Source organism: Numenius arquata, unplaced genomic scaffold, assembly GCF_964106895.1.
Source record: "Numenius arquata unplaced genomic scaffold, bNumArq3.hap1.1 HAP1_SCAFFOLD_1208, whole genome shotgun sequence".
Classification (NCBI taxonomy): Eukaryota; Metazoa; Chordata; class Aves; order Charadriiformes; family Scolopacidae; genus Numenius; species Numenius arquata.
Window position 1 is genome coordinate 686 of NW_027415425.1, and position 27,775 is coordinate 28,460.

Here is a 27,775-nt window from a genome sequence, read left to right on the forward strand (position 1 = left end):
CGCGGGGGGGGTCCCACCCAGCCCAGCAGGGCCAGCAGCTGGCAGCCGTTGCAGACCCCGAGGCTGAAGGTTTCGGGGCGACGCCGGAACCGCTCCAGGGCCCCCCGAACTTGGGGGTGGAAGCGCACGGCCCCCGCCCAGCCTGAGGGGGGGGGGGGGTGGGTCAGGGCACCCCCAAACCGGGGACACCCCAACCCGGCACCCCCCCCAAACTGGGGACACCCCAAAACTAGGGACACCCCCACAGGACACCCCCCCAAAATGGGAACACCCCCAAAATGGCACCCCCCCCCAAACCAGGGACACCCCAAAAATGGGTCCCCCCCCAACAGCTGGCACCCCCAAACTGGGGACACCCCAAAACTAAGGACACCCCCCCACCCGACACCCCCCAAACCGGGAGGACACCCCCAAAAATGGGGTCCTGCCAACAGCCAGCGCCCCCCAAAGCAGCGGCACCCCCAAAATGGGGACACCCCAAAACTGAGGACACCCCCCCCCACCCGACACCCCCAAACTGGGGACACTCCCAAAAATGCGGTCCCCCCCCAACACCCAGTGCCCCCCAAAGCAGTGGCACCCCTAAACCGGGGACACCCCAAAAATGGGGACACCCCCACAGGACACCCCCAAACTGGGAACATCCCAAAACGGCACCCCCAAACCAGGGACACCCCCAAAAATGGGTCCCCCCCCAACAGCTGGCACCCCCAAACTGGGGATACCCCAAAACTAGGGACACCCCCACCCGACACCCCCCAAACCGGGAGGACACCCCCAAAAATGGGGTCCTGCCAACAGCCAGCACCCCCCAAAGCAGCGGCACCCCCAAAATGGGGACACCCCAAAACTGAGGACACCCCCCCACCCGACACCCCCAAACTGGGGACACTCCCAAAAATGCGGTCCCCCCCAACACCCAGTGCCCCCCAAAGCAGTGGCACCCCCAAAACGGGGACACCCCCAAACTGGGAACACCCCCACAGGACACCCCCAAACTGGGGACATCCCAAAACGGCACCCCCAAACCAGGGACACCCCCAAAAATGGGTCCCCCCCCAACAGCTGGCACCCCCAAACTGAGGACACCCCAAAATGATACCCCCCCCCCAAACTGGGGACACCCCAAAACTAGGGACACCGTCACTGGACACCCCCAAACTGGGGACACCCCCCATCCAGCACCCCAAAACTGGGGACACCCCCACCCGAAACCCCCCCAAACCGGGGGACACCCCCAAAAATGTGGTCCCCCCCCCAACACCCAGCGCCCCCCAAAGCAGTGGCACCCCCAAAACGAGGACACCCCAAAACTGGGGACACCCCCACAGGACACCCCCAAACTGGGAACATCCCAAAACGGCACCCCCAAACCAGGGACACCCCCAAAAATGGGTCCCCCCCCAACAGCTGGCACCCCCAAACTGGGGACACCCCAAAACTAGGGACACCCCCACCCGACACCCCCCAAACCGGGAGGACACCCCCAAAAATGGGGTCCTGCCAACAGCCAGCGCCCCCCAAAGCAGCGGCACCCCCAAAATGGGGACACCCCAAAAATGGGAACACCCCCACCTGACACCCCAAAACTGGGGACACCCCCCCACCCGACACCCCCCAAACCGGGGGACACCCCCAAAAATGTGGTCCCCCCCCAACACCCAGCGCCCCCCAAAGCAGTGGCACCCCCAAAACGAGGACACCCCAAAACTGGGGACACCCCCACAGGACACCCCCAAACTGGGGACATCCCAAAACTAGGGACACCGTCACTGGACACCCCCAAACTGGGGACACCCCCATCCAGCACCCCAAAACTGGGGACACCCCCCACCTGACACCCCCCAAACTGGGGACACCCCCAAAAATGCGGTCCCCCCAACACCCAGTGCCCCCCAAAGCAGTGGCACCCCAAACCGGGGACACCCCAAAACTGGAGACACCCCCAAATGGCACCCCCAAACCAGGGACACCCCCAAAAATGGGGTCCCCCAAACACCCCCAAACTGAGGACACCCCAAAAATGACACCCCCAAAAATGGGGTCCCCCAAACACCCCCCAAAGCAGGGGCACCCCCAAATTGGGGAGACCCCAACAGTGACCCCCAAATCCCACTGGGGCCCCCCCAAACCATGGACCCCCCCCCCAACCATGAACCCCCCTCGACAGTGACCCCCCCAAATTCCACTGGGGCCCCCTAAAACCATGGACCCCCCCTGACAGTGACCCCCCCCAAACCCCACCGGGGCCCCCCCAAACAGTGACCCCCCGACAGTGACACCCCCCCAACCACCCCCAAACCATGAACCCCCCCGACAGTGACCCCCCCAAATTCCACCGGGGCCCCCCCAAACCATGGAACCCCCCTGACAGTGACCCCCCCAAACCCCACTGGGGCCCCCCCAAACCATGGACCCCCCCCAAACCATGCCCCCCCCCCCAACAGTGACCCCCCCAAACCCCACTGGGGCCCCCCCAAACCATGGACCCCCCCCCCCAACAGTGACCCCCAACTACCCTGGGACCCCCCAAACCATGCACCCCCCGACAGTGACCCCTAAAACTCCCCTAGGGCCCCCCCAAACCATGGACACCCCCCCCCAACAGTGACCCCCCCAACTCCCCTGGGACCCTCCCAAACCCCCCCGGGGCCCCCCCAAACCATGGACCACCCCCCCAACAGTGACCCCCCCCCCCCAAACCCCACTGGGGCCCCCCCCAAACCATGGACCCCCCCCAACAGTGACCCCCCCCCCCCCCAAACCCCACTGGGGCCCCCAGACACCCCCCCCATGATTTGGGGGTGCCGGGGGGGGGCCCCCCATCTCTCACCCTTGGCGGAGCCCAGGACGTCGGCGTAACTGAACCCCCCCACGAAGACGAGCCCCCGGAAGCCGTCGAGGGAGAGGGACCCCGAGCACAGGTCCTGGGTGGTCACGTCCCACACCTGCGGGCAACCGTGGGGCTGGGGCAAGTGGCCACCGGGCCACCAACCCCCCGGGCCACCAAGTCCCATGTGCCTGGGACCCCAGGCCACCGAGCCCTGGGCCACCGAGTCTCGGGCCACCAACCCCCTGGGCCACCAAGCTCTTGGCCACCAAGCCCGCCACAACTGGGCCACCGGGCCACCAACCCCTTGGGCCACCAAGTCCCACATGGCTGGGACCCCAGGCCACTGAGCCCTGGGCCACCAAGCCCCCAAGTCCCAGGCCACCAACGCCCTGGGCCACTGAGTCCCGGGCCACCAACCCCCTGGGCCACCAAGTCCCACATGAGTTGGGACCCCAGGCCACTGAGCCCTGGGCCACCGAGTCCCGGGCCACCAACCTCCTGGCCACCAACGTCCTGGGCCACCAAGTCCCACATGAGTTGGGACCCCAGGCCACTGAGCCCTGGGCCACCGAGTCCTGGGCCACCAACCCCCTGGGCCACCGAGTCCCGGACAACCAACCCCTGGGCCACCAAGCTCTTGGCCACTAAGCCCCCCACAACTGGGCCACCAACCCCCTGGGCCACCAAGTCCCACGTGCCTGGGACCCCAGGCCACCGAGCCCTGGGCCACCGAGTCCCGGGCCACCAACCCCCCAGGCCACCAAGCTCTTGGCCACCAAGCCCCCCACAACTGGGCCACCGGGCCACCAACCCCTTGGGCCACCAAGTCCCACATGGCTGGGACCCCAGGCCACTGAGCCCTGGGCCACCGAGTCCCGGGCCACCAACCCCCTGGGCCACCAAGCTCTTGGCCACCAAGCCCGCCACAACTGGGCCACCGGGCCACCAACCCCTTGGGCCACCAAGTCCCACATGCCTGGGACCCCAGGCCACTGAGCCCCGGGCCACCAACTCCTGGGCCACCAAGTCCCACATGGCTGGGACCCCAGGCCACTGAGCCCCGGGCCACCAAGCCCCCAAGTCCCAGGCCACCAACGCCCTGGGCCACCAAGTCCCACACAGCTGGGAACCCAGGTCACTGAGCCCTGGGCCACCGAGTCCCAGGCCACCAACCCCCTGGGCCACCAAGTCCCACATGAGTTGGGACCCCAGGCCACCGAGTCCCGGGCCACCAACCCCCTGGCCACCAACCCCCTGGGCCACCAAGTCCCACACAGCTGGGAACCCACGTCACTGAGCCCTGGGCCACTGAGTCCCGGGCCACCAACCTCCTGGCCACCAACGTCCTGGGCCACCAAGTCCCACATGGCTGGGACCCCAGGCCACTGAGCCCTGGGCCACCAAGTCCTGGGCCACCAACTCCTGGGCCACCAACCCCCTGGGCCACCAAGTCCCACATGAGTTGGGACCCCAGGCCACTGAGCCCTGGGCCACCGAGTCCTGGGCCACCAACCCCCTGGGCCACCGAGTCCCGGACAACCAACCCCTGGGCCACCAAGCTCTTGGCTACTAAGCCCCCCACAACTGGGCCACCAACCCCCTGGGCCACCAAGTCCCGCCATGGCTGGGACCCTTGGCCACTGAGCCCTGGGCCACCAACCCCCGGGCCACTGAGCCCCTGGGCCACCAAGCCCCACATGGCTGGGACCCTGGGCCACCAACTCCTGGGGCCACCAACCCCCAGGCCACTGAGCCCCCCACAGCTGGGCCACTGGGCCGCCAACCCCCAGGGCCACCAACCCCCAGGGCCACCGAGCCCCCCATGTCTGGGACCCTCGGCCACCGGGCCACTGAGCCCCCCACGGCTGGGCCACTGGGCCACCAACCCCTGGGGCCACCAACCCCCAGGGCCACTGAGCCCCCCACGGCTGGGCCACTGGGCCACCAACCCCTGGGGCCACCAACCCCCCCCAACCACCGGGTCCCCGGGCCACCGAGCCCCTGGGCCACCGAGCCCCTCACCTGGAAGCCGGCCATGACGAAGGCGGCCGCCATCTCCCGGTCGCCGTTGCTCCCCTCCTCCCGCAGCACGGCCACCCGCGGCCCCGGGGACTCTGGGGACAACGACGTCACCCCCGGACCCACGGACACCCCCATGGGACCCACAGACCCCCCCCATGGGACCCATAGACACCCCCCCCCCCCCAATGGCCCCACGGGCCCCCCATGGCCACCTGTGGCCCCAGGGACTCTGGGGCCAACGACGTCACCCCCAGACCCACGGACACCCCCATGGGACCCACAGACCCCCCAGGGCCCCACAGCCCCCCATCACCCATGACCCCCATGTTGTCCCAGACCCCCATGATTCCCCAGCCCCACACGTTCTCCCAGACCCCCATGTGCGCCCAGAGCCCCCCACGGTCCCCCCACAACCCTCATGACCCCCATGTCTCTCCAGACCCACATGTCTCCTCAGACCTCCATGACCCTCATGATCCTCCAGCCCCACATGTTCTCCCAGAGCCCCATGTTCTCCCAGAGCCCCATGACCCCCCAAGACCCCCATGATCCTCCAGCCCCCCATGATCCCTCAGACCCCCATGTTCTCCCAGGCCCCCATGTCCCCCCATCATCCCCCAGCCCCCCATGATCCTCCAGCCCCACATGTTCTCCCAGAGCCCCATGTCTTCCCCAGACCTCCATGATCCCCAAGACCCCCATGATCCTCCAGACCCCCATGTCTCTCCAGACCCACATCTCCTCAGACCTCCATGACCCCCATGACCCACCAGCCCCCCATGTTTTCCCCAGACCTCCAAGACGCTCAAGACCCCCATGATCCCCCAGACCCCCATGTTCTTCCAGACCCCCATGATCCTCCAGCCCCATATGTTCTCCCAGAGCCCCATGTCTTGCCCAGACCTCCATGACCCCCATGATCCTCCAGACCCCCATGTTCTCCCAGGCCCCCATATCCCCCCATGATCCTCCAGCCCCCCATGATCCTCCAGTCTCACATGTCCTCCCAGAGCCCCATGTCTTCTCCAGACCCACGTGTCTTCTCAGGCCTCCATGACCTCCATGACCCACCAGCCCCCCATGTTCTTCCAGACCCCCATGTCTTCCCCAGACCTCCATGACCCTCATAATCCTCCAGCCCCCCATGTTCTCCCAGACCCCCATGATCCTCCAGACCCCCATGATCCCCCAGACCCCCATGTTCTTCCAGACCCCCATGATCCTCCAGCCCCCCATGGTCCCCCAGACCCCCATGTCTCTCCATGACCCCCATGTTCTCCCAGCCCCCCACGATCCCCCATAACCATCCAGACCCCCATGAACCCATGTCCCCCCAACCCCACAGGTCTCCTCCAGCCCCCCACCATGTCCCCCCCCTCCCAGCACCTCACCCATTTGCCGGAGCAGGGGGGGCTCCTCGTAGGGGTCGAAGGTGAGGGTGAAGGAGGGTCCCTGACGCCGGCGCAGCTCGGCCTCCTCCTGGGCCACACACTCTGGGGCCGCCTGTTCCCGCTCCAGTCGGAAACTGGTCTCCTCCCAGACCCCCCGCAGGTCCCCCACGGGCTCGGAGAGCAGGGATGTCCCTGCCACCACCACCTCAACCTGCCATGGGGACATGGGGACGGTGAGGGACATGGCCACCATCATGGCCACCACCGCCTCAACCTGCCATGGGGACGGTGAGGGACATGGCCACCGTCATGGCCACCACCACCTCAACCCACCATGGGGACATGGGGATGGTGAGACACATGGGGACATGGCCACCACCACCTCAACCTGCCACTGGGACACGGGGATCGTGAGAGACATGGAGACATGGCCGCCGTCATGGCCACCACCATAACCACCACCACCTCGACCCACCATGGGGACATGGGGATGGTGAGGGACATGGATACACGGCCACCACCATGGCCATCACCATGGCCACCACCACCTCGACACACCATGGGGACATGGGGATGGTGAGAGACATGGGGACGGTGAGAGACATGGGGACGTGGCCACCACCACCTCAACCTGCCAATGGGACATGGGGATGGTGAGGGACATGGCCACCATCATGGCCACCACCACCTCGACCCACCATGGGGACACCAGGATGGTGAGGGATATGGGGACATGGCCACCATCATGGCCACCACCACCTCAACCTGCCATGGGGACAATGGCCACCTCCTGTCCCCCCAGGCCACCATGGGGACATGGCCATGGGGACATGGCCACGGCCACCATGACACTGTGGGGACAATGGCCACCTCCTGTCCCCCAGGCCACCATGGGGACACACCTGCAGGTCCACCTCCCAAGTCACCTCCCGTGCCCACGGGGCCAGCCGTGCCCCCCTGTCACCCCTCCATGTCCCCACGTCCCCTCACCGTGGCCTCGGGCCCGTAGGGGCCACTGTGGCCGATGGGGACACAGGACACACCGGCCTCCTGGTAGCGGCGACAGATGGCCACGCTGGTGGCCACCGGCACCTCCAGCACCAACCCTGGCTCCTCCGCGAACAGCACGGCCAGCGCTGCGGGGACATGGGGACAAGGGGGGACAGGGGCCATCAGACGTGGAGATATGGGTCATGGGGACATGGGGGACAAGGGACATGGGGACAGGGATGTGGGACAGGAGTAGTTGGGGACATGGGACAAGGGTGGAAGAGGGTGACATGAGCCATCAGACATGGAGATGTGGGACATGGGAACGTGTGGGGACGTGGGGACAAGGAGGGGACAGGGGCCATCAGACCATGGAGATGTGGGACATGGGGACAGAGACGTGGGACAGGGGGATGTGGGTCATGGGGATATTGGGGACAAGGGGGGGACATGGGCCATCAGATGTGGAGATATGGGACATGGGGGACGAGGGACAAGGGACATGGAGAGGGACATGGGACAGGAGTAGTTGGGGACATGGGACAAGGGTGGAAGAGGGGGACAGCGGCCATCAGACGTGGAGATATGGGACATGGGGGACGAGGGACATGGGGACAAGGATGCGGTGGGGTCAGGAGTAGTTGGGGACATGGGACAAGGGTGGAAGAGGGTGACATGGGCCACCAGATGTGGAGATATGGGACATGGGGACATGGGGGAGAGGGGACATGGGGGACAGGGGACATGGGGACAAGAACGTGGGACAGGAGTGTTGGGGACATGGGACAAGGGTGGAAGAGGGGGACAGGGGCCATCAAACCATGGAGATGTGGGATGTGGGGACATGTGGGGACATGGGGACAAGGAGGGGACAGGGGCCATCAGACCATGGAGATGTGGGACATGGGGACAAGGAGGGGACAGGGACCATCAGACCATGGAGATGTGGGACATGGGGACAAGGAGGGGACAGGGACCATCAGACCATGGAGATGTGGGACATGGGGACAAGGGGACAAGGGGACAAGGGGATGTGGGGACAGAGGAACGTGGGACGTGGGGACGCGGGGCCACCTGGAGGCAGGGGACAGGAGGAGACGGGAGGTGGGACACGGAGCTGAGGGTTCTCCGGGGGGTTCCTGGGGGGGTTCCTGGGGGGGGGTGGGGGTTGTCCCGGGGTGTGGGGAGGGGATGGGGGGGTGGGGTACGGGGGGAGGTGACAAGGTGACAGTGACTCACGGGAGGTGCCGGGGGGGACGGTGGCCATGTCCACGCGGAGGCCACAGTTGCCGGCGAAGGCCATCTCCAGGACGCAGCTGAGGAGCCCCCCGTCGCTCACGTCGTGGCCCGCGCTCAGCGCCCCCTCTGCGGGGGGGGGACGGGACGAGGGGGGGGGACACGGTCACCCCGGTGTCACCCCGGGGTCACCCCGGGGTCACCCACTGTCACCCCGGGGTCACCCAGGGGCTACCACCTCCACCGCACCCCCCCAACTCCGGGTCACCCCGTGTCACCTGGGGCATCTCCTCCCATGACCCCCCCATGATCCACCCCCCCCCGGGGTGCCCCCCCCCCCCCCGGCCCCCCAATTCCCCTGGGAGTGTCATTGTGTCCCCCCCCACAGCCCCCCAAAACCCCTAGGGGTGTCCCCCCCAACCCCCCCCCCCCCCCGGGGTGTCACCCCCTAACCATTGCCCCCCCGTAACACACACCCCTGGGGGTGCCCTCCCCCATGGCCCCCCATCCCCCCCGGGCTGTGGCCCCCCCCCTCATCCCCCCCCCGGGGGTGTCCCCCCGCCCCAGCCCCCCAATTCCCCTGGGATTGTCATTGTGTCCCCCCCAGCCCCCCAAAACCCCTAGGGGTGTCCCCCCCCAACCCCCCTGGGGTGTGTTATCCCCCCCATGGCCCCCCATGATTCCCCCCCTGGGGTGCCCCCCCCCGCAAATCCCCCAACCCCCCGAGGGTGCCCCCCCCATTCCCCAGCCCCCCAAAACCCCTAGGGGTGTCCCCCCCCAACCCCCTTGGGGTGTCCCCTCCCCTATTCCCCCCCCCCCCCAACCCGCAGTGGTGCCCCCCCCCCCCCAACCCCCCAACCCCCCGAGGGTGCCCCCCCCATCCCCCAGCCCCCCAAAACCTCTAGGGGTGTCCCCCCCCCAACTCCCCTGGGGTGTCCCCTCCCCTACGCCCCCCCCCCCCCCAACCCGCGGTGGTGCCCCCCCCGGACCCCCCCCCCCCCCCCCCACCTTGGATGAGGCTCTGGGTGACGCGGAAGGCGCTGGCCAGGATTTCGGGGTGCTCCAGGTCGGGGCACTGGTCCCCCAACTGGGAGAAGACCTGGGCCAGGGCACTGCCCCCCAAACGGTGCCGCCCCGGGCTCAGCTGCACCCACAGCAGGGCTCCTGGGGGACCCCAAAATCCGTGGGGGGGGTGGGGGTGGGGTACGGCACCCCCAAAGGCACCCCTGCCCCCCCCCCCAGGGGTCACAGCACCCCAAAATGTCCCCAGGGTTCCAAGCACCCCAAGATGTCACCACCCCCCCTTGGTTATTCTAAAGCCCCTCATGGGCACCCCAAAACTCCCCAGGGGTCACAGCAGGGCTCCTGGGGGACCCCAAAATCCGGGGGTGGGGTGGGGGTGGGGTTTGGCACCCTCAAAGGCACCCCAGCCCCCCCCCCCAGGGGTCACAGCACCCCAAAATGTCCCCAGGGTTCCAAGCACCCCAAGATGTCACCACCCCCCTTGGCTCCCATAAAGCCCCTCATGGGCACCCCAAAATCCATGGGGGGGTTGTCACCCCCTGAGGGCACCCCAAAACTCCCCAGGGGTCACAGCAGGGACCCCAAAATGTGTGTGTGTGGGGGTACAGCACCCCCAAAGGCACCCTGCCCCCCCCCAGGGGTCACAGCACCCCAAAATGTCCCCAGGGTTTGAAGCACCCCAAGATGTCACCACCCCCCCTTGGTTATTCTAAAGCCCCTCATGGGCACCCCAAAACTCCCCAGGGGTCACAGCAGGGACCCCAAAATCTGGGGGGGGGGGGGTACAGCACCCCCAAAGGCACCCCATCCCCCCCAGGGGTCACAGCACCCCAAAATGTCCCCAGGGTTTGAAGCACCCCAAGATGTCACCACCCCCCCTTGGTTATTCTAAAGCCCCTCATGGGCACCCCAAAACTCCCCAGGGGTCACAGCAGGGCTCCTGGGGGACCCCAAAATCCGGGGGTGGGGTGGGGGTGGGGTACGGCACCCCCAAAGGCACCCCGTCCCCCCCCCAGGGGTCACAGCACCCCAAAATGTCCCCAGGGTTCCAAGCACCCCAAGATGTCACCACCCGCGTGGCTCCCATGAAGCCCCTCATGGGCACCCCAAAACTCCCCAGGGGTCACAGTGGGGCTCCTGGGGGACCCCAAAATCCATGGGGGGGTCCTGGCTCCCTGAGGACACCCCAATTCCCCCCCCACCTTCCCCCCCCCCCGCCCCCCCCAGGGTCACTGACCTTTGCCGTCGGGACACTTGAGGTCAGGGGTGACGGTGGCCGTGATGTCGGGGCACACGGCGTAGGCCGAGACCACCACGGTGCCTGGGCAGGGGTCAGAGGTCACAGGGGGTCACCCGGGGTCATGGGTCACGGAGGGGGCGGGTCACCCATGGGCAGAAGAAAGGGTGGTGGCACCCATTGGGTCACAGCACCACGGTGGTGGCCCCCATGACCCCTCATTACGTTGGTGGCACCCATGACCCACCATCATGATGGTGGCACCCATGGGCCATCCCAATGCTGTGGCACCCATGACCCATCACCATGGTGGTGGCACCCATGGGTCCTGGTGCACCCACAACTCATCACCACTGTGGTGGCACCATGATCCATCATCATCTTGGTGGCACCCATGGGTCACAGCTCCATGGTGGTGGCCCCCATGACCCCTCAATATATTGGTGGCACCCACGACCCATCACCACGGTGGTGGCACCCATGAGTCCTAGAGCTGTGGCACCCACGGCCCATCACCATGGTGGTGCCACCCATGGGTCCATCCCAACCCATGGGTCCATCCCAACCCATGACCCCTCATTATGCTGGTGGCACCCACAACCCATCATGATGGTGGCACCCATGACCATCACCATGGTGGTGGCACCCATGGGTCCTGGTGCTGTGGCTCCCATCCCACGGCGGTGGCACCACCACCCATCCACCCAGCTGTGACATCCCTGGGTCCCCCCTCCACAGTGGTGGCCCCCATGACCCCTCATCATGTTGGTGGGACAGAGAACCCATCATCATGGTGGTGGCACCCATTGGTTCTGGTGCACCCATGACCCATCACCATGGTGATGGCACCCACGAGTCCTAGAGCTGTGGCACCCATGGCCCATCACCATGGTGGTGGCACCCATGGGTCCTGGTGCACCCACAACTCATCACCACTGTGGTGGCACCATGACCCATGATCATCTTGGTGGCACCCATGGGTCACAGCGCCACGGTGGTGGCACCCATGACCCATCATCGTGATGGTGGCACCATCACCCATCATCATTGTGGTGGCACCCATGGGTCCTGGTGCACCCACAACTCATCACCACATGTTGGTGGGACACAGAACCCATCATCATGGTGGTGGCACCCATTGGTTCTGGTGCACCCATGACCCATCACCATGGTGGTGGCACCCATGGGTCCTGGTGCACCCACAACTCATCACCACTGTGGTGGCACCATGATCCATCATCATCTTGGTGGCACCCATTGGGTCACAGCACCACGGTGGTGGCCCCCATGACCCCTCATTACGTTGGTAGCACCCATGACCCACCATCATGATGGTGGCACCCATGGGCCATCCTAATGCTGTGGCACCCATGACCCATCACCATGGTGGTGGCACCCATGGGTCCTGGTGCTGTGGCCCCCATCCCACAGCGGTGGCACCACCACCCAACCTCCCAGCCGTGACATCCCTGGGTCCCCCCTCCACGGTGGTGGCCCCCATGACCCCTCTTCATGTTGGTGGGACACAGAACCCATCATCATGGTGGTGCCACCCATGGGTCCTGCTGCACCCACAACTCATCACCACTGTGGTGGCACCATGATCCATCATCATCTTGGTGGCACCCATGGGTCACAGCTCCATGGTGGTGGCCCCCATGACCCCTCAATATATTGGTGGCACCCACGACCCATCACCACGGTGGTGGCACCCATGAGTCCTAGAGCTGTGGCACCCATGGCCCATCACCATGGTGGTGCCACCCATGGGTCCATCCCAACCCATGACCCCTCATTATGCTGGTGGCACCCACAACCCATCATGATGGTGGCACCCATGACCATCACCATGGTGGTGGCACCCATGGGTCCTGGTGCTGTGGCCCCCATCCCACAGCGGTGGCACCACCACCCATCCACCCAGCCGTGACATCCCTGGGTCCCCCTCCATGGTGGTGGCCTCCATGACCCCTCTTCATGTTGGTGGGACACAGAACCCATCATCATGGTGGTGGCACCCATGGGTCCTGGTGCTGTGGCACCCATGACCCCTCATTAAGCTGGTGGCATCCACAACCCATCATCATGGTGGCACCTATGGCCATCACCATGGTGGTGGCACCCATGGGTCCATCCCAACCCATGACTCCTCATTAATCTGGTAGCACCCACAACCCATCATTGCGGTGGCACCCATAACCCACCATCATGATGGTGGCACCCATGGGCCATCCCAATGCTGTGGCACCCATGACCCATCACCACGGTGGTGGCACCCATGGGTCCTAGAGCTGTGGCACCCATGACCCATCAACATGGTGGTGGCACCCATGGGTCCTGGTGCACCCACAACTCATCACCACTGTGGTGGCACCATGATCCATCATCATCTTGGTGGCACCCATGGGTCACAGCTCCATGGTGGTGGCCCCCATGACCCCTCAATATATTGGTGGCACCCACGACCCATCACCACGGTGGTGGCACCCATGAGTCCTAGAGCTGTGGCACCCACGGCCCATCACCATGGTGGTGCCACCCATGGGTCCATCCCAACCCATGGGTCCATCCCAACCCATGACCCCTCATTATGCTGGTGGCACCCACAACCCATCATGATGGTGGCACCCATGACCATCACCATGGTGGTGGCACCCATGGGTCCTGGTGCTGTGGCTCCCATCCCACGGCGGTGGCACCACCACCCATCCACCCAGCTGTGACATCCCTGGGTCCCCCCTCCACAGTGGTGGCCCCCATGACCCCTCATCACGTTGGTGGGACACAGAACCCGTCATCATGGTGGTGGCACCCATTGGTTCTGGTGCACCCATGACCCATCACCATGGCGATGGCACCCATGAGTCCTAGAGCTGTGGCACCCATGGCCCATCACCATGGTGGTGGCACCCATGGGTCCTGGTGCACCCACAACTCATCACCACTGTGGTGGCACCATGACCCATGATCATCTTGGTGGCACCCATGGGTCACAGCGCCACGGTGGTGGCACCCATGACCCATCATCGTGATGGTGGCACCATCACCCATCATCATTGTGGTGGCACCCATGGGTCCTGGTGCACCCACAACTCATCACCACATGTTGGTGGGAGACAGAACCCATCATCATGGTGGTGGCACCCATTGGTTCTGGTGCACCCATGACCCATCACCACGGTGGTGGCACCCATGAGTCCTAGAGCTGTGGCACCCATGGCCCATCACCATGGTGGTGCCACCCATGGGTCCATCCCAACCCATGACCCCTCATTATGCTGGTGGCACCCACAACCCATCATGATGGTGGCACCCATGACCATCACCATGGTGGTGGCACCCATGGGTCCTGGTGCTGTGGCTCCCATCCCACGGCGGTGGCACCACCACCCATCCACCCAGCCGTGACATCCCTGGGTCCCCCCTCCACAGTGGTGGCCCCCATGACCCCTCATCATGTTGGTGGGACACAGAACCCATCATCATGGTGGTGGCACCCATTGGTTCTGGTGCACCCACAACTCATCACCACTGTGGTGGCACCATGATCCATCATCATCTTGGTGGCACCCATGGGTCACAGCTCCATGGTGGTGGCCCCCATGACCCCTCAATATATTGGTGGCACCCATGGCCCATCACCATGGTGGTGCCACCCATGGGTCCCGGTGCACCCACAACCCATCACCATGGTGGTGCCACCCATGGGTCCTGGTGCTGTGGCCCCCATCCCACAGCGGTGGCACCACCACCCAACCTCCCAGCCGTGACATCCCTGGGTCCCCCCTCCACGGTGGTGGCCCCCATGACCCCTCATCACGTTGGTGGCACCCATGACCCATCACCATGGTGGTGGCACCCATGGGTCCTGGTGCACCCACAACTCATCACCACTGTGGTGGCACCATGATCCATCATCATCTTGGTGGCACCCATGGGTCACAGCTCCATGGTGGTGGCCCCCATGACCCCTCATTACGTTGGTGGCACCCATGACCCACCATCATGATGGTGGCACCCATGGGCCATCCTAATGCTGTGGCACCCATGACCCATCACCATGGTGGTGGCACCCATGGGTCCTGGTGCTGTGGCACCCATCCCATGGTGGTGGCACCACCACCCAACCTCCCAGCAGTGACACCCCTGGGTCCCCCCTCCACGGTGGTGGCCCCCATGACCCCTCATCACGTTGGTGGGACACAGAACCCATCATCATGGTGGTGGCACCCATGGGTCCTGGTGCACCCACAACTCATCACCACTGTGGTGGCACCATGATCCATCATCATCTTGGTGGCACCCATGGGTCACAGCTCCATGGTGGTGGCCCCCATGACCCCTCAATATATTGGTGGCACCCATGGCCCATCACCATGGTGGTGCCACCCATGGGTCCCGGTGCACCCACAACCCATCACCATGGTGGTGCCACCCATGGGTCCTGGTGCTGTGGCACCCATCCCATGGTGGTGGCACCACCACCCAACCTCCCAGCCGTGACACCCCTGGGTCCCCCCTCCACGGTGGTGGCCCCCATGACCCCTCATCACGTTGGTGGGACACAGAACCCATCATCATGGTGGTGGCACCCATGGGCCATCCTAATGCTGTGGCACCCATGACCCATCACCATGGTGGTGGCACCCATGGGTCCTGGTGCTGTGGCCCCCATCCCACAGCGGTGGCACCACCACCCAACCTCCCAGCCGTGACATCCCTGGGTCCCCCCTCCACGGTGGTGGCCCCCATGACCCCTCATCACGTTGGTGGGACACAGAACCCATCATCATGGTGGTGGCACCCATGGGTCCTGGTGCACCCACAACTCATCACCACTGTGGTGGCACCATGATCCATCATCATCTTGGTGGCACCCATGGGTCACAGCTCCATGGTGGTGGCCCCCATGACCCCTCATTATGTTGGTGGCACCCATGACCCACCATCATGATGGTGGCACCCATGGGCCATCCTAATGCTGTGGCACCCATGACCCATCACCATGGTGGTGGCACCCATGGGTCCTGGTGCTGTGGCACCCATCCCATGGTGGTGGCACCACCACCCAACCTCCCAGCAGTGACATCCCTGGGTCCCCCCTCCACGGTGGTGGCCCCCATGACCCCTCATCACGTTGGTGGGACACAGAACCCATCACCATGGTGGTGGCACCCATGGGTCCTGGTGCTGTGGCCCCCATCCCACGGTGGTGGCACCATCACCCAACCTCCCAGCCGTGACATCTCTGGGTCCCCCCTCCACGGTGGTGCCCCCCGTGGTCCCGGCCCCCCCCCCCCCGGCCCCAGCACCCGCCCCGCGCCCCCCCCAGGACTCACCGGGCGCCATGACGGTGTGGGTGCCCACGCGGGCCGCCATGCTGAGCGAGTCCTTGCCACCGTCGATGGCCACCCCCAGGCGGTGCAGGAGCCCCACCAGCCCCTCGCAGGCCGTCACCAGCGCCCCCCCCTCCGCCCCCGTCTTGGCCCCCCACATCCAGTTCCCCGAGCACTTCACGTCCTGGGGACAGCGAGAAACGGGGGGACACGGGGGGGGACACGGAGAAGGTGGGGATATGGGGACACGGGGACACGGAGAAGATGGGGACATGGGGTGACATGGAGAAGGTGGGGACACGGGGGGGACACATGGAGAAGTGGGGACACGGGGACACGGGGGGGACGTGGAGAAGGTGGAGATATGGGGGGGACACAGGAACGTGGGGACACGGGGGGGACACGGAGAAGGGGGGGACACGGGAACACGGGGTGGGACATGAAGAAGGTGTGGAGATACGGGGGGGACACAGAGAAGGTGGGGATATGGGGGGGACACATGGAGAAATGGGGACATGGGGACACGGGGGGGACGTGGAGAAGGTGGGGACATGGGGGGACACAGGAACATGGGGACACGGGGGGGGACGTGGAGAAGGTGGGGACATGGGGGGACACAGGAACGTGGGGACACGGGGGGGGGACGTGGAGAAGGTGGGGACATGGGGGGACACAGGAACGTGGGGGCACGCAGGGGACATGGAGAAGACGGGGACGGGGGGGGACGTGGAGAAGATGGGGACATGGGGGGGTCACGGGGACATGGGGGACACCGAGAAATGGGGACACAGGAGGGACATAGGGGGGGTCACGGGGAAGACAGGGAGCAGGGGACATGGTTGTGGGGGGGGGACACACATGGCGCGACCAAAGGGGACACGAGGACACAGGAGGGGAGGAGACAGGTCAGTGCCACCGCGTGTCCCACCCCCTCCTGCCACCCTCACCCCCCTCCCCCCCCCGGCCATTGTCCCCTGGCAGCCCCCACCCCCCTGTCACCTCCCACCCCGTGGCTGGAGCGGTGACAATGGCCACGGCAGGGAGGTGCCACTGTGCCCATGGCCACCCCGTGGTGGTGGCACGTCCCCCATGGTGTGGCCATCCCGTTGTCATCGCTCCCACAGCCACCCCCTGGCCACCCCGTGGAGGTGGCATGTCCCCCATGGTGTGGCCACCCCATAGCCACGTCACCACCATGTCACCACTACGTCACTGCTCCTGTAGCCACCCCGTGGCCACACCATGGCAGTGGTGGTGGCCCCAATGGCCAGGCCACCATATGGCCACCCCAAGACCACGTCACGGCTCCCGTGGCCACGTGGCGGCCACGCTGTGGTGATGGCATGTCCCCCATGGCGTGGTCACCCCATAGCCATGTCACCACCACGTCACCGCTCCCGTAGCCACCCCCTGGCCACACCATGGCAGTGGTGGTGGCCCCAATGGCCAGGCCACCATATGGCCACCCCAAGACCACGTCACGGCTCCCGTGGCCACGTGGCGGCCACGCTGTGGTGATGGCATGTCCCCCATGGCGTGGTCACTCCATAGCCACATCACCACCACGTCACCGCTCCCGTAGCCACCCCCTGGCCACACCATGGCAGTGGTGGTGGCCCCAATGGCCTGGCCACCCCATGGCCACCTCAAGACCGACTCATGGCTCCTGTAGCCACATGGTGGCCACATCATGGTGGTGGCATGTCCCCCATGGCGTGGCCATCCCATAGCCACGTCACCACCACATCACCGCTCCTGTAGCCACCCCCTGGCCACACCATGGCATTGGTGGTGGCCCCCTTGGCCTCCATATGGCCACCCCAAGACTGCGTCATGGCTCCCATAGCCACGTGGTGGCCCCGTGGTGGCCCCGGTGGCACTCACCCGGAGGTCGGTGATGCGGGCGAAGACCAGGTTGGTGAGGGCCTCGGTGAGGGCCAGTCGGGCACCGGCGGCCGGGTCCAAGAGGCCCTTGATGGGCTGCTCGCCCAGCGCGGTGGCTGCCCCCACCGTGTCGAAGTGGGACAGGGCCACCACGGCCACGTCGGCAAGCGGCGTGTGCAGAGGCCCCACGCACTGCTGCTGGGCCACCAGCCCCGTCACCGAGCGGTCCACCTGCCCCAGGGGACAGTGGACTCAGGGGGTGGACATGGGCCGGGAGGTGGCCACGGGGCCAGGGTTGGGACATGTCGTACTGTGGCCACCAAGTGGGTTGGGGACACGAAGGGGATTGTGGCCACCAGTAGGTTGGGGACAAAGAGGGGATTGGCGGCCACAGGGCTGGGGTTGGGACATGTGGGGACTGTGGCCACCAAGTAGGATGGGGACATGGAGGAGATTGGTGGCACAAGGGGACATGGAGGGGACCGTGGCCACCAGTAGGTTGGGGACATGGAGGAGATTGGTGGCCACCAAGTGGGTTGGGGACACGGAGGGGATTGGTGGCCACCAAGCGGGTTTGGGACACGGAGGGGATTGGTGGCCACCAAGTGGGTTTGGGACATGGAGGGTCTGTGGCCACCAAGTGGGTTGAGGACAGGGAGGAGATTGGTGGCCACTGAGTGGGTTGGGGACACGGAGGGGATTGGTGGCCACCGAGTGGGTTGGGGACACGGAGGGGCTGTGGCCACCAAGTGGGTTGGGGACACGGAGGAGAATGGTGGCCACCGAGTGGGCTGGGGACACGGAGGGGATTGGTGGCCACTGAGTGGGCTGGGGACACGGAGGGGCTGTGGCCACCAAGTGGGTTGGGGACACGGAGGAGAATGGTGGCCACCGAGTGGGTTGGGGACATGGAGGGGCTGTGGCCACCAAGTGGGTTGGGGACACGGAGGAGAATGGTGGCCACCGAGTGGGCTGGGGACACGGAGGGGATTGGTGGCCACTGAGTGGGCTGGGGACACGGAGGGGCTGTGGCCACCAAGTGGGTTGGGGACACGGAGGAGAATGGTGGCCACTGAGTGGGTTGGGGACACGGAGGGGCTGTGGCCACCAAGTGGGTTGGGGACACGGAGGAGAATGGTGGCCACCGAGTGGGCTGGGGACACGGAGGGGATTGGTGGCCACTGAGTGGGCTGGGGACACGGAGGGGCTGTGGCCACCAAGTGGGTTGGGGACACGGAGGAGAATGGTGGCCACCGAGTGGGTTGGGGACATGGAGGGGATTGGTGGCCACCAAGCGGGTTTGGGACACGGAGGGGATTGGTGGCCACCAAGCGGGTTGGGGAGATGGAAGAGACTGGTGGCCACCAGTAAGTTGGGGACACGGAGGGGCTGTGGCCACCAAGTGGGTTGGGGACACGGAGGAGATTGGTGGCCACCGAGTGGGTCGGGGACACGGAGGGGCTGTGGCCACCAAGTGGGCTGGGGACACGGAGGAGAATGGTGGCCACCAAGCGGGTCGGGGACACGGAGGGGACACGGGGGGACACAAGGGGACACGGGGGTACCTTGTTGGTGAGGTAGCGCTTACTGGCCACCGCCGGTAGCCGCAGGACCCGCTCCAGCGCCTGTCGCACCGTGAGCCCCGGGGGCAGGGCCAGCGGGCGCAGGGTGGGGGCCACCCGCTGCAGCACGAACTCCTGGGGGGGGCACAGAGTGGGGGGGGGGGCACAGAGTGGGGCGGGGGGGGTCCCATCACCACGGGGTGGCCCCATTGGGTGTCCCCCATCATCATGGAGGTCCAATCCCAGTTGGGTGTCCCCATTTTCAACTGGGGGGGTCCCCACTCCCAACTGGGAGGTCCCCAGTCTCCATTGGGTGGTCTCCATCATCATGGCGGTTCCCATCCCAGTTGGGTGTCCCCAGTCCCAACTGGGGGGTCCCCAACCCCAGTGAGGGGATCCCATCATCATGGTGGTTCCCATCCCAGTTGGGTGTCCCCATTCTCAACTGGGGGGTCCCCATCCCCATTGGGTGTCCCCAGTCCCAACTGGGAGGTCCCCAACCCCACTGGGGGGGGTCCCATCATCATGGTGGTCCCCATCCCAGCTGGGTGTCCCCAGTCCCAATGGGGGGTCTCCATTCCCAACTGGGGGGGTCCCCATCTCCGTTGGGTGTCCCAATTCCCAACTGGGAGGTCCCCACTTCCAACTGGGGGATCCCCATCACACTGGGGAGGGTCCCCATCTCCACTGGGGGGGTCCCCATCTCCATTGAGTGTCCCCAGTCCCAACTGGGGGGGATCCCCATCTCCACTGGGGGGGTCCCCATCCCCATTGAGTGTCCCCAGTCCCAACTGGGGGGGATCCCCATCTCCACTGGGGGGGTCCCCATCTCCATTGAGTGTCCCCAGTCCCAACTGGGGGGGATCCCCATTTCCACTGGGGGGGGTCCCATCCCCATTGAGTGTCCCCATTCCCAACTGGGGGGGATCCCCATTTCCACTGGGGGGGGTCCCATCCCCATTGAGTGTCCCCATTCCCAACTGGGGGGGTCCCCATCCCCATTGAGTGTCCCCATTCCCAACTGGGGGGGATCCCCATTTCCACTGGGGGGGGTCCCATCCCCATTGAGTGTCCCCATTCCCAACTGGGGGGGTCCCCATCCCCATTGAGTGTCCCCAGTCCCAACTGGGGGGGATCCCCATTTCCACTGGGGGGGGTCCCATCCCCATTGGGGGGGGTCCCCAACACCCCAGGTGTATCCCTCAGCTCCCAGCCCCTGGGGGGGACCCCAGCAGGTCCCCCGGGTCCCCCCCTGCCCCCCATGCGTGTGTGTGTCCCCCCCCGTCCTCGTCCTCGTCCCCCCCCCCTCACCTTGCGGGGCATCTTGCCCAGCACCCACTCCAGCTCCAGGTTGACGGGGGTGGGGAGCCCCTCGTGGGACCCCCCCTCGGGCACCGGCGACTCCAGGTCGTCCACCAGCACGATCTGGGGGGGGGGACGGGGGACACGGGGAACGGGGGGGGGGGGGGTCAGCAGGGCCGGGACCCCCCCAAAAGACCCCCCTCAGGAACCTCCCCCCCCCCCAATACCCCCCTCCCTAAACCTTCCCCCCCCAGAATACCCACCCTCCCAAAACCTTTCCCCCCCAAAAAATGTCCCCCCCCCCCAAAACCTTCCCCCCTCCACGGACCCCCAAAGAACCCCGGGACCCCCCCAAAAGATCCCCCCCCAAATCAACCCCCCCAGAAACCTTCCCCCCTCCAGGGACCCCAGAAGAACCCCAGGACCCCCCCAAAAGAACCTTGGGACCCCCCCAAAAGACCCCCCCCAGGAACCTTCCCCCCCCAAAACCTTCCCCCCCCCAAAAATGCCCCCCCCCCAAAACCTTCTCCCCTCCAGGGACCCCCAAAGAACCCCAGGACCCCCCCAAAAGAACCTTGGGACCCCCCCAAAAGACCCCCCCCAAACCATCCCCATCTCCAGGGTCCCAGGACCCCCCCAAAAGACCCCCCCAGGAACCTTCCCCCCCCAAAATAACCCCCCCAGAAACCTTCCCCCCTCCAGGGACCCCAGAAGAACCCCAGGACCCCCCCAAAAGAACCTCGGGACCCCCCCAAAATACCCCCCCAGGAACCTTCCCCATCTCCAGGGACTCAGGGCTTCCTGCTTCCCCATGTCCCACGGCCCCACCTCCCCGTGGTGTCCCCATGTCCCCCACGGCCCCACATCTCCATGGTGTCCCCATGTCCCCATGTCCCCATGCCCCCATGTCCTCCACGGCCCCACATCTCCATGGTGTCCCCATGTTCCCATGGCCCCACATCTCCATGGTGTCCCCCACGTTCCTACATCCCCATGTCCCATGTCCCACGTCCCACATCCCCACCTCCCCATGATGTCCCCATGTTCTCCATGGCCCCATGTCCCACGTCCCCACGGTGTCCCCGATGTCCCTGCATCCTCATGTCCCACGTCCCATGTCCCCATCTCCCCACGTCCCACGTCCCCACGTCTCCATATCCCTACATCCCATGTCCCCACAGTGTCCCTCACAGCCCTGCATCCCCATGTCCCATGTCCCTACATCTCACGTCCCCATCTCCCCATGGCCCTGTGTCCTCCATGTCCCCATGTCCCCACATCTCCATGGTGTCCCCCACATTCCTGCATCCCCCTGTCCCACATCCCCACATCCCACGTCCCCACCTCCCCACATTCCCATGTCCCACATCTCACATCCCCACCTCCCCATGGTGTCCCCATGTCCCCATGTCCTCCATGGGTCCACATCTCCATGGTGTCCCCCACGTTCCTGCATCCCCCTGTCCCACGTCCCCATCTCCCCATGATGTCCCCATGTCCTCCATGGCCCCATAACTCCATGGTGTCCCCCACGTTCCTGCATCCCCATGTCCCATCTCCCCACATCCCACGTCCCCACCTCCTCATGATGTCCCCATGTCCCCATGTCCTCCACGGCCCCACATCTCCATGGTGTCCCCATGTCCCCATGTCCTCCATGGCCCCACATCCCCATGGTGTCCCCCACGTTCCTGCATCCCCATGTCCCATCTCCCCACATCCCACGTCCCCACCTCCCCATGATGTCCCCATGTCCCCATGTCCTCCATGGGTCCACATCTCCATGGTGTCCCCCACGTTCCTGCATCCCCCTGTCCCACGTCCCCATCTCCCCATGATGTCCCCATGTCCTCCATGGCCCCATAACTCCATGGTGTCCCCCACGTTCCTGCATCCCCATGTCCCATCTCCCCACATCCCACGTCCCCACCTCCTCATGATGTCCCCATGTCCCCATGTCCTCCATGGCCCCACATCTCCATGGTGTCCCCATGTCCTCCACGGCCCCACATCTCCATGGTGTCCCCATGTCCCCATGTCCTCCATGGCCCCACATCCCCATGGTGTCCCCCACGTTCCTGCATCCCCATGTCCCATCTCCCCACATCCCACGTCCCCACCTCCCCATGATGTCCCCATGTCCTCCATGGCCCCACATCTCCATGGTGTCCCCATGTCCTCCACGGCCCCACATCCCCATGGTGTCCCCCACGTTCCTGCATCCCCCTGTCCCACGTCCCCATCTCCCCATGATGTCCCCATGTCCTCCATGGCCCCATAACTCCATGGTGTGCCCCACGTTCCTGCATCCCCATGTCCCATCTCCCCACATCCCACGGCCCCACCTCCCCATGGTGTCCCCATGTCCCCATGTCCTCCACGGCCCCACCTCCCCATGGTGTCCCCATGTCCTCCATGGGTCCACATCCCCATGGTGTCCCCCACGTTCCTGCATCCCCATGTCCCATCTCCCCACATCCCACGTCCCCACCTCCTCATGATGTCCCCATGTCCTCCATGGCCCCACATCCCCATGGTGTCCCCCACGTTCCTGCATCCCCCTGTCCCACGTCCCCATCTCCCCATGATGTCCCCATGTCCTCCATGGCCCCATAACTCCATGGTGTCCCCCACGTTCCTGCATCCCCATGTCCCATCTCCCCACATCCCACGTCCCCACCTCCCCATGATGTCCCCATGTCCCCATGTCCTCCACGGCCCCACATCTCCATGGTGTCCCCATGTCCTCCACGGCCCCACATCTCCATGGTGTCCCCATGTCCTCCATGGCCCCACATCCCCATGGTGTCCCCCACGTTCCTGCATCCCCCTGTCCCACGGCCCCACCTCCCCATGATGTCCCCATGTCCCCATGTCCTCCACGGCCCCACATCTCCATGGTGTCCCCATGTCCTCCATGGCCCCACATCTCCATGGTGTCCCCATGTCCCCATGTCCTCCACGGCCCCACATCTCCATGGTGTCCCCATGTCCCCATGTCCTCCACGGCCCCACATCTCCATGGTGTCCCCATGTCCTCCATGGCCCCACATCTCCATGGTGTCCCCATGTCCCCATGTCCTCCATGGCCCCACATCTCCATGGTGTCCCCATGTCCCCATGTCCTCCACGGCCCCACATCTCCATGGTGTCCCCCACGTTCCTGCATCCCCATGTCCCATGTTCTCACGTCACACCTCCCCACGCGCCGTGTCCCCTGTCCGTCCCCCCCCCCCCCCGCCCCTCCCCGGTGTCCCCTGCCCCCTTACCCTCCCGTCCCCGGTGATGGTCCCCACCACGCTGAGGGGACACCTCTCGCGGGCGGCCAGAGCCCGCAGCAGCCCCAGCCCCGGGGGTCGCACCAGCAGCGCGTTGGACTCCTGGTACTCGGCGCCCCACAGCTCCAGCACGCTCAGCGTGGGGTCCCCCCGCTGCCACCACCGTGTCACCGACGCGGGGACACCACGGGGGGGGGCACGGGGGGGGGACGGGGAGACAGGGGATGGCGGGGGACGGGGGGCACGGGGAGGATAGGGGGGGGACGTGGGGGGACAGAGGGGTCAGTGGGTTCCCCCCGCTGCCACCACCGTGTCACCGACGCGGGGACACCACGGGGGGCACGGGGGGTACGGGGGGATGGGGGGCACGGGGGACAGTGGGGGGACGGGGGACAGTGGGGGGATGGGGGGCAGTGGGGGGACGGGGGGCACTGGGCCCCCCACAGCTCCAGCGCGCTCAGCGTGGGGTCCCCCCGCTGCCACCACCGTGGGGACACCACGGGGGGCACGGGGGGGGACAGGGAGACAGGGGATGGCGGGGGACGGGGGGGACGGGGAGGATGGGGGGGGACAGGGAGACGGTGGGGCACGGGGGGGGCAGGGGGGGACAGGGGGGGACAGGGGACACCGGGGGACAGGGGACAGCGGGGGGCATGGGGGGGGATGGGGGAGATAGGGGACAACAGGGGACAGGGGGGACAGGGGGGGACAGGGGACAGCGGGGGGCATGGGGGGTTGGGGGGACAGGGGACACCGGGGGACGGGGGGGCACGGGGGAGATAGGGGACAGGGGGATGGGGGGGGACAGGAGACAGCGGGGCACGGGGGGGGGGCCGGGGGGGACAGGGGACAGCGGGGGGCATGGGGGGGGTGGGGGGGAAATGGGGGATGGGGGGGGGGCGGGGGGGGGCAGGGGGGCATTGGGGGGTGACAGGGGTGCCAGGAACACTACGGGGTGTCCTGGGGGGGGGGACACACATGACAGAGGGGGGGCCTTTATGGGGGTGCCCCATGGTGGGGGGTCCCAGGGGGGGTGTCCTGGGGGGGTCCTGGGGTGGGAGGTGGGGGGATGTCCTGGGGGGGGGGGTCATGGGGAGGTGTCCCGGGGGGGTCCCGGGGGGAGAGGTTGTCCCGGAGTGGGGGGGGGGGGTCTCCCATGGGGGGGGTCCCGGGGAGGGGTCCCACGGGGTGTCCTGGGGGGGAGGGGTTGCGGGGGGATGTCCCGGGGGGGGGGGTCCCATGGGGGGTGCCGGGGGGGTCGCGGGGGGGTTACCTGGAAGCGGCTGGCGTAGATGACAGCCCCCCGCGGGTTCACTCAGCTCCTTCAGCACGTTCCCTGGGACACGGGGACGCTGGGACCCCCCCTCTGTCCCCCCCCCGTGTCCCCCCATGTCCCTGTGACCCCCCCATGTCCCCCCCATGTCCCACATCCCCGTGTCCCCCCCCATGTGTCCCCATGTCCCCCCCCACATCCCATGTCCCCATGTCCCCCCCGTCCCCCCATGTCCCTGTGCCCCCCCATGTCCCCCCCCATGTCCCTGTGCCCCCCCATGTCCCTGTAACCCCCCCATGTCCCCCTGACCCCCCATGTCCCCCCCATGTCCTCCCCATGTCCCCCTGTGCCCCCCCACGTCCCATATCCCCGTGTCCCCCCCATGTGTCCCCATGTCCCCCCGTCCCATGTCCCCCCCGTCCCCCATCTCCCTATAACCCCCCCAATGTCCCCGTGACCCCCCCCATGTCCCTGTGGCCCCCCATGTCCCCATGTCCCCCCCCATGTCCCTGTGCCCCCCCATGTCCCTGTGACCCCCCCACGTCCCCATGTCCCCCCCATGTCCCTGTGCCCCCCATGTCCTGTAACACCCCCATGTCCCCCTGTGCCCCCCCACGTCCCACATCCCCGTGTCCCCCCCATGTGTCCCCATGTCCCCCCCCATGTCCCTGTGACACCCCCATGTCCCCATGTCCCCCCCCACATCCCATGTCCCCATGTCCCCCCCGTCCCCCATGTCCCTGTGCCCCCCCATGTCCCCCCCCATGTCCCTGTGCCCCCCCATGTCCCTGTAACCCCCCATGTCCCCCTGACCCCCCCATGTCCCCCCCATGTCCTCCCCATGTCCCCCTGTGCCCCCCACGTCCCATATCCCCGTGTCCCCCCCATGTGTCCCCATGTCCCCCCCGTCCCATGTCCCCCCCGTCCCCCCATCTCCCTATAACCCCCCCAATGTCCCGTGACCCCCCCCATGTCCCTGTGGCCCCCCATGTCCCCATGTCCCCCCCCATGTCCCTGTGCCCCCCCATGTCCCTGTGACCCCCCCACGTCCCCATGTCCCCCCCCATGTCCCTGTGCCCCCCCATGTCCCTGTAACACCCCCATGTCCCCCTGTGCCCCCCACGTCCCACATCCCCGTGTCCCCCCCATGTGTCCCCATGTCCGTCCCCATGTCCCCCCTGTCCCCCCATGTCCCTATAACCCCCCCATGTCCCCATGTCCCCCCCCCGTCCCTGTGCCCCCCATGTCCCTGTGACCCCCCCACGTCCCATGTCCCCCCCCATGTCCCTGTGCCCCCCCATGTCCCTGTGACCCCCCCATGTCCCTGTGACCCCCCCACGTCCCTGTGCCCCCCCATGTCCCCATGTCCCCCCCCCGTCCCTGTGCCCCCCCATGTCCCTGTGACCCCCCCACGTCCCCATGTCCCCCCCACGTCCCATGTCCCCGTGTCCCCCCACATCCCTACGACCTTCACGTCCCCCCGTGTCCCCCCGTGTGTGTCGTGTCCCCCCCCCCCCGTGTCGTGTCCCCCCCCTCGTGTCATGTGTGTGTGTGTGTGTGTCCCCCCCCCTCACCCACCGTTGCCGCCCGCCCCCTGGTCGTGGATGCTGCAGATGGGGTTCCCCCCCCCGCTCTCGATGCACCCCCTCAGCACCCGGTTCATCTTCTGCTCCATCTCGGGGTCCCCCGTTGCACCGCCCCCAGGTCCCGCTCCTCCGTGTTGTCCCCCTGAACCTTTGGGGGGGGGGGACACGGGGGTGGGGGGGGTGTCACCACGGCCCCCCCTCCCCCACCTCCCCCCAGACCCCCCCCCTAAATCCCCCCAACCCCCTCCCAATTGCACACACCCCCCCCCGTCCCCCTCCTCCACGTTGTCCCCCTGAACATTTGGGGGGGGGACACAGGGAGGGTCACCATGGGGACCCCCCCCCACAGACACCCCCTCTGTGCCCCCTCCCATAGCCCCCCCCCCAAAACCCCCCCAAACCCTCCCCCGTTGCAGCCCCCCAGGTCCCGCTCCTCCGTGTTGTCCCCCTGAACCTTTGGGGGGGGGGACACGAGGTGGGGGGGGGGGTCACCATGGGCCCCCCCCCTCACCCCACCCCCCCATGCCCCCAAGGCCCCCCTCACCCCCCCAGACCCCCCCAAAACCCCTCCCCATTGCACACACCCCCCCACGTCCCCCTCCTCCGTGTTGTCCCCCTGAACCTTTGGGGGGGGGGACACGGGGTGGGGGGGGGTCACCACAGCCCCCCCCTCCCCCACCTCCCCCCAGACCCCCCCCAAATCCTCCCAACCCCCTCCCAATTGCACACACACCCCCCCCGTCCCCCTCCTCCGTGTTGTCCCCCTGAACCTGGGGGGGGGGGAGAAATGGGGGGGGTCACCATGGGGACCCCCCCCCCACA

At 66.7% G+C, this 27,775-nt stretch overlaps 1 protein-coding gene across 1 annotated transcript; it reads right to left on the reverse strand.

Annotated features, from left to right (window-relative positions):
- On the reverse strand, window positions 1-27,101 carry LOC141478694 (phosphoribosylformylglycinamidine synthase-like; the record flags this gene model as incomplete). Its single annotated transcript, XM_074167678.1, is given in 17 exon segments — window positions 1-142; window positions 2,834-2,948; window positions 4,856-4,947; window positions 6,247-6,457; window positions 7,237-7,382; window positions 8,476-8,601; window positions 9,481-9,636; window positions 10,733-10,816; window positions 16,072-16,252; window positions 17,953-18,183; window positions 19,518-19,649; window positions 20,826-20,939; window positions 24,086-24,247; window positions 25,368-25,397; window positions 25,399-25,430; window positions 26,946-27,056; window positions 27,059-27,101. Coding segments are annotated over 17 exon segments (2,108 nt in total), but the record flags the coding sequence as incomplete, so codon positions are not given.
- Window positions 27,102-27,775: the final 674 nt, after the last annotated feature.